Source organism: Nematolebias whitei, chromosome 12, assembly GCF_014905685.2.
Source record: "Nematolebias whitei isolate Nwh7 chromosome 12, NemWhi1, whole genome shotgun sequence".
Lineage (NCBI taxonomy): Eukaryota > Metazoa > Chordata > Actinopteri > Cyprinodontiformes > Rivulidae > Nematolebias > Nematolebias whitei.
Window position 1 is genome coordinate 46,569,081 of NC_056509.1, and position 8,238 is coordinate 46,577,318.

Genomic DNA, 8,238 nt, shown 5'->3' on the forward strand with positions numbered 1-8,238 from the left:
CTATCAGAACCACATTGCTAACAGGACCACGTTGCTAACAGGACCACACTGCTAACAGCACCACACTGCTAAAATTAAGTGTTTTTATGACACTATTTTTATTTTAATTGTTTTCATTGTTGTTTATTGTTGTCTGTACTTTATTTCTGTCTAAAACAGGTCTCTCTTGAAAACGAGTCCTTGTGACTCAATGAGACTAACCTGGATACATAAAGGTTAAAATAAAAAATAAAATAAAAAACTTGTCGTACCCGAGGACTCCCGCTGTGAAGAAGACCAGGTAGATGTTGTTGAGGTTCAGGGTGAAGGTGAACACCATCATGCCGACAAACGACAGGGCGTACACCACCAGAGTGGTAATTCTGAAACAAAAGGGTGACGACGCTGCATGAACCTTCGAATGAATCCGATTAAAACACACGAGTAAGAATCATTTCATTAGCAGTCTGTTTAAAAACACAAACTCTTTATGACGCTGTTCCTGTTTGTAGCAGAGAATGTTCACAGGAAAGACAGACGACGTGGCAGACAGACTTTCATCTGTCTTGTTGGCCACTTTCAGTTAAATACATAAATCAGCAGTGCACTGATATACAGTTTAAAAAAACATTATACTAAATTGTTTTGTGTTGTGTTGCATCACTTATTAACACATATATTAGCTCATTGCATCATACTGAGTTGCCTTGTATTAAAACGTTGTATTACATCACACTGCGATGCAGTTTGTTTGAGTAATAGTTAGTTTCCATGAGTTCCTCTGACATGAGTCGTGGACAAAGGCTCCTTGAAAAGCACTGGATATTAGTGTGTTGATGCGCAGCGTAGAATCTGTTAATAACGCAGAGGTTGAATAACCGCGAGCTGAAGTTGGCGTTGAGCCAGATCCTGCTGGAACACGACCCGGGAACTCTTATTTTGACAGGGTGCGTTCTGATAACTGTTTGTTTGGATCCAGTAACTCTCAGACTTATTAATAATAAAGATATGAACAAATTTGACCGCCTTGAATGAATAAAACCTATGTCGGATACGTAAACTGAAAATAATTACATAAACACTAATTTTAAACATAACAGCCACTTAAGTAGCATTTCTGCTTCTACCCTTAAAAAAATCTCCGTCCCTAAAAGTTCAGTCATGGGCAATTTAATTAAAAATACAAAATATATTTAATATGCAAATCAGTTTTACAGTTTAAGTGGGTCATAAAATTGTGATTATTAAAAATACGAGAGAAATGTTGATGGGTAATCACGTTATGTACATATTGTATAAAACAACGGCGCCAATTTGTCAAAATAACAGTGATCAAGATGTCAAGATGTTACTTTCTTATTTTTTAAGTCTTCTGGTTGTACAACTAAACAACCGATACTTGAAGCACATGAAGGCAGTGGAGACACTGGAGCAGGTGGAGTGGTGTGGGTGAGAGCTGAGCTCACCAGGCAGGAGCCCACAGCCGCCATGAACAGCCTGAGGAGGAGCCTGGGGGGGTTTCACGTGTGGAGGAGAACGACAACGAGGAGGAATTCAGTGGAGAGGAGTCGGGCTCAGAACCATCAAGTGAGGAAGTGAGGGGTGCCCAACAATCTGAACAGCTGTCCAGTTCAAGGCCAAGCAGCAGGGGCGATTCTAGGATCTGACCTTTAGGGGTGCTCAGCCCCCAGTGCTAACAACGGCTCATGGCTTTAATAACATGGTGACCACTGGTGTCAGAAGCATTCATAACGTGTGTGTGTGTGTGTGTGTGTGTGGGGGGGGGGGGGGGGTTCTGGTGGTCCTCCCCCAGAAAATTTTGAAAAAAGTATATGAATTTCCTGCATTCTGGTGTATTTTAATGGGTTGTTAAACATCTACGTTTACCTACATTAAACACATGATTCAATAACTATTTTAGAGAGCTCAGCACAACAAGAAGGAGCGCTAAGCTAGCGGTGTGCAATACAGAATTTAACTATTAAAATACAATGTAATTATGACAGAAAATTGAGGATTTAGCTGCAGTTACCTTCGTACAGATGAACATGTTACTTCCTGTTTATCACTGTTGTACTCAGCTCATGAGGTCAGGATCACTTGTAAAGGTCCATCTCACAGTGGATCCTAAGAAACTGGCTGCATATGCCGTCCGATCCGTCCACCCAGACTCGGCTGGCCTCTTGGTTCCCCTGGACTGTAGGACCGCTTGAATGCTGGGCAGAACTCCTCCCAGAGCGATGACCACTCCTCCCAGTAGTCTGCCGAGCTCCTCATAGCTGTGGACAGCCAACTGTAGGTGCTGAGGGACGATCCTGTCCTTCTGCTGTCATGAGCCGTGTTTCCTGCTAGTTCCAGGATCTCAGTGGTCAGGCACTCGAGCACAGCTGTCAGGTAGATGAGAATGCGTCCATAAAACATCTTTTTCAACTCATTTGAGAGTTGGGGCCATAGTTGAGATATTATTTCAGCTTTTGAGATGTTATTCAGCTGCTGTTGTTGTAGAAAACTGCCTTGTTGCCATGGTTACGCATCATAACAAATGTCCAAAACTAAAAAAAAGTTTCAGTAAAAATCCTTCCAGCTGCACAGCATCTGATACCAGAGGAAACAATCATCCAAAAATTGTGATTTACATCCAGAAAAAGAGGAATTAAAGTTTCCAAAAGCAAAATGTCAGAATGAAAGTAACAGAGCTGCTCCAACATGCAGCCACCTGGAGCGGCGCAATTCTAGAATGCGCCGTAAATTCTAGAATTTATGTAAATAAATAAAGTATTACAATGATCTGTTTCCTTTTAAATTGGTTTATTTTGTTGCATTGAATCATAAATGCAATAAACAGAACCCCAAACCCAGAACCGCAAAAAAACCAACCTTTTTTTTCTTTTTCCTTTAATTTTTAGGGGTGCTAAATTAAAATTTAGGGGTGCTTGAGCACCCCTAAAAAGAGGCTAAAATCGCCACTGCCAAGCAGACCTACTATCCATGGATTGTAATGGAAAAATCTGGTTTGTAGGATGTTTGACAGAAGCGGAGTGTGCTCTATGCACACAGGGAGAGCTGTTGGTCAGGCTACATCTTGTTGCTCTCTGAAATAGTTATTGAATCAAGTGTTTAAAAATGTAGGTAAACATAGATGTTTAAGAACCTGTTAAAATAAACCAGAATGAAGGAAATGGAATCTACTTTATTCAAAATTTTCTGGGGGAGGATCCCCATACACCCCCCTCCCCTGCTATTTGCATTCCAGCATCGTTTGATTTGCAAATGAAGCAGCGCGTGTAACGTGCGTTTCATACTTGTACGTCTTTGTGTGGTCCAGCCACAAACCACAGAGGATGGAGCCGACCATCCCAGCAACGACGAGAGTCAAACCAATCCTCCCAGCGTTCAGCTCCTGGCCCTGAAAGAAAACAGCTTCATGTTTAACCTTCGCCTTTCTTTGAAATAAGAAGACCTCTGCAGAAAGAGGAACGTTTCTCGTGCTAGGAGGTGTTTAAGCCGGTCACATGTTCTTCAAGCGTGCACGTATGGGTATGGTGGGAAGAGAGGGGTCAGGGATTCACACAGTCCGGAGGGAGGGGCCTGTTAAATCACCTGACAGGTGACCAGAAAAGCGTGAAAGCAGCTAATGAAATCAGAAGCACAGATAATAAGTTCACGACTCATCAGAGCCGTCACAAGTTTTTATTCTCTTCTCTCCTGAGCTCCGCCTCAGCTTCTCTGTTCCACACTTTGCTTTCTGAGTGCTTAACAACAAAACTGGACTTTTAAGAAGAAAAAACCTAAACGATGACCACCGGTGAACACATTTCATTCGGCCAAGCTGTGGTTTTCTATTTTGTTCCTTTTTGACCAGTTTTTCTGCACAAACTTGATCTTTGAGTCATAATTTTAACACGAGAACCAACACAACGATAAACTCTGGTCCTTCGTTTAGACTTTTTTTCTTTCACAGCTCAAGTTAGAACGCTGCATCAGGAACACTGATGAAGATGAGATGAAGATCAGTGACGTCAAACAGTCAGGAAATGACTTAAATGTGCTCTTTTACCATCATCTACTGGTTTACCTCGTAACAGTACACGATCATCTGGTTTAAAAGAGTGGAAACGGAGTAGAACGAGCCCGTCAGTATACCTGCAGAGACAAACAGCAGAAACACTTTAATTCACCTCAATGCTTATTATGTTTACGACGATATTAAATTCAAGTTTTGATGTTCCTGAGTAAGGTCTCCAACTGTAGGAAGAGACATATGCTGTAAATGCAGCAGGTTTACAGACCATAGGAAAGAAGACTGTGGTAGGCCTGTCACCATAACAACTGTTGCTGGGCGATTAACTGTCTCAGAAATTATTGCGATAAACGATAATATTGTTTGAAATTTGACAAAAATTAGTAATTATTGTCAAATTTAAGAAGAAATATTGGCTAATGTTTTGACCACCGGATGGCAGTATAAAACAGTTTGAACTGAAGGATGGATAGTGAGGGAGCGAGCAGCGTGTCTCTTTAAGAACAATGGGAGGGACGCCCCTTGACGTGACATGGGCGGTCTCTCTTCAGTTCTCAAAATGGCGGACGCTCGGTGTGGTTTGAGCTCTTTAGCATTTTTCACACAATTAATAAAAAAATCAATAAACAAGTTCTCAGCTTCTTTTTGCAGAGAAAAACAACTTTTTACACAAAGGCACGGGTTTCAATTGTGAATTTTGGAGTTTTGGCAAGACGGAGGGTTTTTCCCGAGGTCGGCCTGTTAGCTTAGCTTGTAGCTTAGCTGCTTTTAATAATCCAAAAACACAATTTTGGATCGTTAAAATTGATTTTAAAGAGAAAGTGAGGGGTCAGTGAAGAGCACCGGAGTCTTTTGTCGTCCAGTGTCTTCAGTAGAACGAGAGACACAAGAAGAAACGATAAAGCCGATAAATGAAAATGAGGTGGATAATTTTCATTTCTCATGCCATTAATTGATTTATTGTTTATCGTGACAGGTCTCCTCAGTGGTCTAATAATCAGATCTCCATTGAACAGGAGGTATTGATCTCAAGAGACTTCCAGGTAAATGATTAAAAGCAGAGCTGCATCAGGAAGGGCGTCCGGAGTAACACCTGCCAAATCTTTCATACCAGTTCGCTCGCTGTGGCAACCCCTGAACAAGGAAGAAGACATTTCTATTTTGCTTAGAAATTCCTGTAATATTTTATTAATTTACTAGCGGAAATAAATTCATTGGGAAATGACTAATTTGACTAAAGGGTTTATGTCAATGTATTTCTATAGCACGTAAAAACAACAACAGGTAACCAAGGTGCTTTACAATTAAGTCAAATTTAACACAGAAACACAGGAAAGTTAATAAAATACAGCAAAAAATCAACTCTAACTGGTCCTCAGACTCTGCGTGGACCAAATGCCAAGAAAACCACGAGTCTTCAGCAAAAGATTTGCAGACCTGAACTGAAAGCTAATGATGTACGTGGTAATTGGACAGATTCTCTCTACCCTAAATGTCCACGGTTCACATAGAAGAGAAATGCTAAAGTTACAATGGAAAGTGTTGCGAACATGGTCGGTTGTGAAAAAGGACAGGCAAGTGGGATTATTGCAATTTATTTAATAATCTCACTTACCGTAGCTGATGAGCAGCAGGACAAAAGCTTTATTCTTTATCAGGTTGATAATAGACTGTTTGTAGGAATAATCCTCCAGTGGTGCGCCTGGTAAGACGGCCTGGGCTTGGCTCGGAGGAAGAGGTGGTCTGTCTCTAATGACTGAAAGAAAAGAAAGAAATGTAGAAAAAGTTCATGGAACGATGCGGAATGAAGATTAGACGTTTTCACCAGTAAAAGATTTTAGAAGCCTGACCCTAGTGGCAGTTTCAAGTACTGCACGTTGAGACACGTCTCGTCTCTCATTGGCCTCATTGTTCAGACCTGGAGGCTGTGTCTATATGTGCAAAACAAAAGATGCAGCATCGTGTATTTTATGTAAACGTGCGTCCAACTCTTAAAACACAAGGAATTTATTCAAACGTACGAGTAAAAGCAAATCCCTACCAGCAGCTGTTTGTTTCTTTAATGCTCTGATATTTGCAGATTTGCATGTGTCAGTAGTAAACTCCTACCTGCACGCTGGGCACCACCCGAAAGTGCTTCTGTTGAAGTCATCTGGATTCTTTGTGTTTGACTGGCTGCTTGAAACCACAGCTGCAGTTTAAACATTGTGTGTTTGCACACTGGTTCAAAGCTTCTACCCATTAACTCGAATGTATTTCCTTCCTTACACATCAGTATAAAATGTATGAAAATAAAATATTTCATCCTCAAGCTTTAACTCAAGTCCTGACCCTGAATGAACGAACCCATGAATGGTTCGTGTGGAAGATCTCTCAGATCTTTGTGCTCCCCCGGGGGGCACCTGGGCCTCAGAAGCACACAAACATGTTTTGTCTTATGTGCTAAGGTGCACCTGTGGTCAACACATGAATCCAGGGTAGCTGAACCACAAACCCCCAGCTCCCGGAGCAGATGGGTGCACGTTGCAGATGAAGCATGCGGTTGTCTGCGTGGTGTGTGCGTACTTATAACGGTGAGGATGAAGAGGCCTGTGGAGACCGCAGCTGTGCCGTAGAACATGATGCTGATGTTGTGACCTGCGGGACACAAGAATCCATTTGAGGCGTGACTGACTGATGATTCAGTTACACAGGAGCTCTTCAGCGTCAGGCTGATATCACTTCCTTTGATAACGCCGAGACTCTAAAACAACATTAATGTTTAATTAAGGCGTTTTCAGTTAAAGGCAGAGGAATAGATTCTTGTTTATCTTTGGTACAGACACAAGAATGCTCAAAGTTTCCTGAGTCAAACAAACGCCACCTTTTTCCTCTGCTTGACGCCATCTGTAGCAGCATAAATGTTTTGTTCGGTTATTAAAGTTTGAAAATGTAAAACCAAGAAATGTTGCTACTGACTTAAGTATAAATTCATATTTGTGAGCTCTGAGTGATGATTTGATAAATATTTGACAAGGTGACATTTATGTTTTATACATGCATATGCTGTTTGAATAACTTTGTGATGAGAATTAAGTCTGCCTAGAAACAGCAAGAACTACATTTTGATTGGTTGGTAAAGTAAAGGAGAAGAGACTTGTAATAAATGAAGGCCTAGAGGGCCTCTCATACAGGGACGGACATGGAGACAGTTATTTTACTTATACTTATCATATTTATCTTAATGTTTTTCTGTTGGTTATACTTGAAACTTGTACATGTATCATGTGTTCTTCATAAGAGTTTAAGTTTGAACACTGTGGTCCCGAGCTGTTTTTTGGCTGAAAACGGAGGGAGAGGGGGAGTTTGGGGGAGTTTGGGGGGGTCGAGGCTCCACTGACATTACATTAATAAAACGAGCACTGAAGTCTGGATTTGTTTCACATTTTTCAACACACCTGTTAGTTCAGGATCATCCGGCGTGTTCGGAACCAACACTGGAGGCAGGAGGAAGCCGATGGCCGTCCCCAACTGAAAAAACAAGAAATCAAACAAAACGCAGTTTAAATCATTAAGATTTTAGTGAAAATATCTTTAAATGTTAGTTTTGACACATTCTGTTCTGTTGCCTTTTATTCTTTTCATATTAAAAACTTTTCCATCGTTTATTTGTTGTGAAACAGTTTTTTGTTTTAGGAGTCAGTTTATCATGTGAGACTAAAGAATCTCGTTCCATCAGTGAGAACGTCCTGGAAACAAAGGTGAAGTTTCCTACACGGGACGTCCAGCTAACCCCGAAGATTCCTGTGAAAACACCTGAACCATTCTTTAGATTAAAGGTCTTTGGTGTTCCCAGAAAGCATTTCAAGAACCTTCAGGGGGTTGTCCTAAAGGTTAGCTCTACGTTGAAGGCTGCAGAAAACATTCCCTGGACATCGTCTAAGGTTCAGCTGTGACAACAATAAGGAACGTTCTCTGAAAGTTCCATGAAGACTAAAAACTGTCGTCACAAAGTTCCCAAAACATTCGTCTTTTGGTTGTTCCCTCTTCAAGGGTCTCCAGAGTCCTCCTCCTCTGTCCTCACTCCAGTACCTCCATGTCCTCTCTAACTGCATACCACTGTCCCTCCTCTGGACATGTCCAAACCACTGTCCCTCCTCTGGACGTGTCCAAACTACTGTCCCTCCTCTGGACGTGTCCACACCACTGTCCCTCCTCTGGACGTGTCCACACCACTGTCCCTCCTCTGGACGTGTCCA

The 8,238-nt window shown here is 41.6% G+C and overlaps 1 protein-coding gene across 1 annotated transcript in view; it reads right to left on the minus strand.

The window, feature by feature from the left end:
• The window catches only part of flvcr1 (FLVCR heme transporter 1), a 15,048-nt gene that overhangs the window by 5,156 nt on the left and 1,654 nt on the right, over positions 1 to 8,238 (minus strand). Inside the window, exons 2-7 of the mRNA XM_037685965.1 lie at positions 7,438 to 7,510; positions 6,566 to 6,637; positions 5,616 to 5,756; positions 4,055 to 4,122; positions 3,282 to 3,385; positions 252 to 362 (exon numbers count right to left, since the gene is read on the minus strand). Of these exons, the coding sequence (XP_037541893.1) occupies positions 252 to 362; positions 3,282 to 3,385; positions 4,055 to 4,122; positions 5,616 to 5,756; positions 6,566 to 6,637; positions 7,438 to 7,510 (569 nt within the window). The remainder of the gene's footprint in view (positions 1 to 251; positions 363 to 3,281; positions 3,386 to 4,054; positions 4,123 to 5,615; positions 5,757 to 6,565; positions 6,638 to 7,437; positions 7,511 to 8,238) is intronic.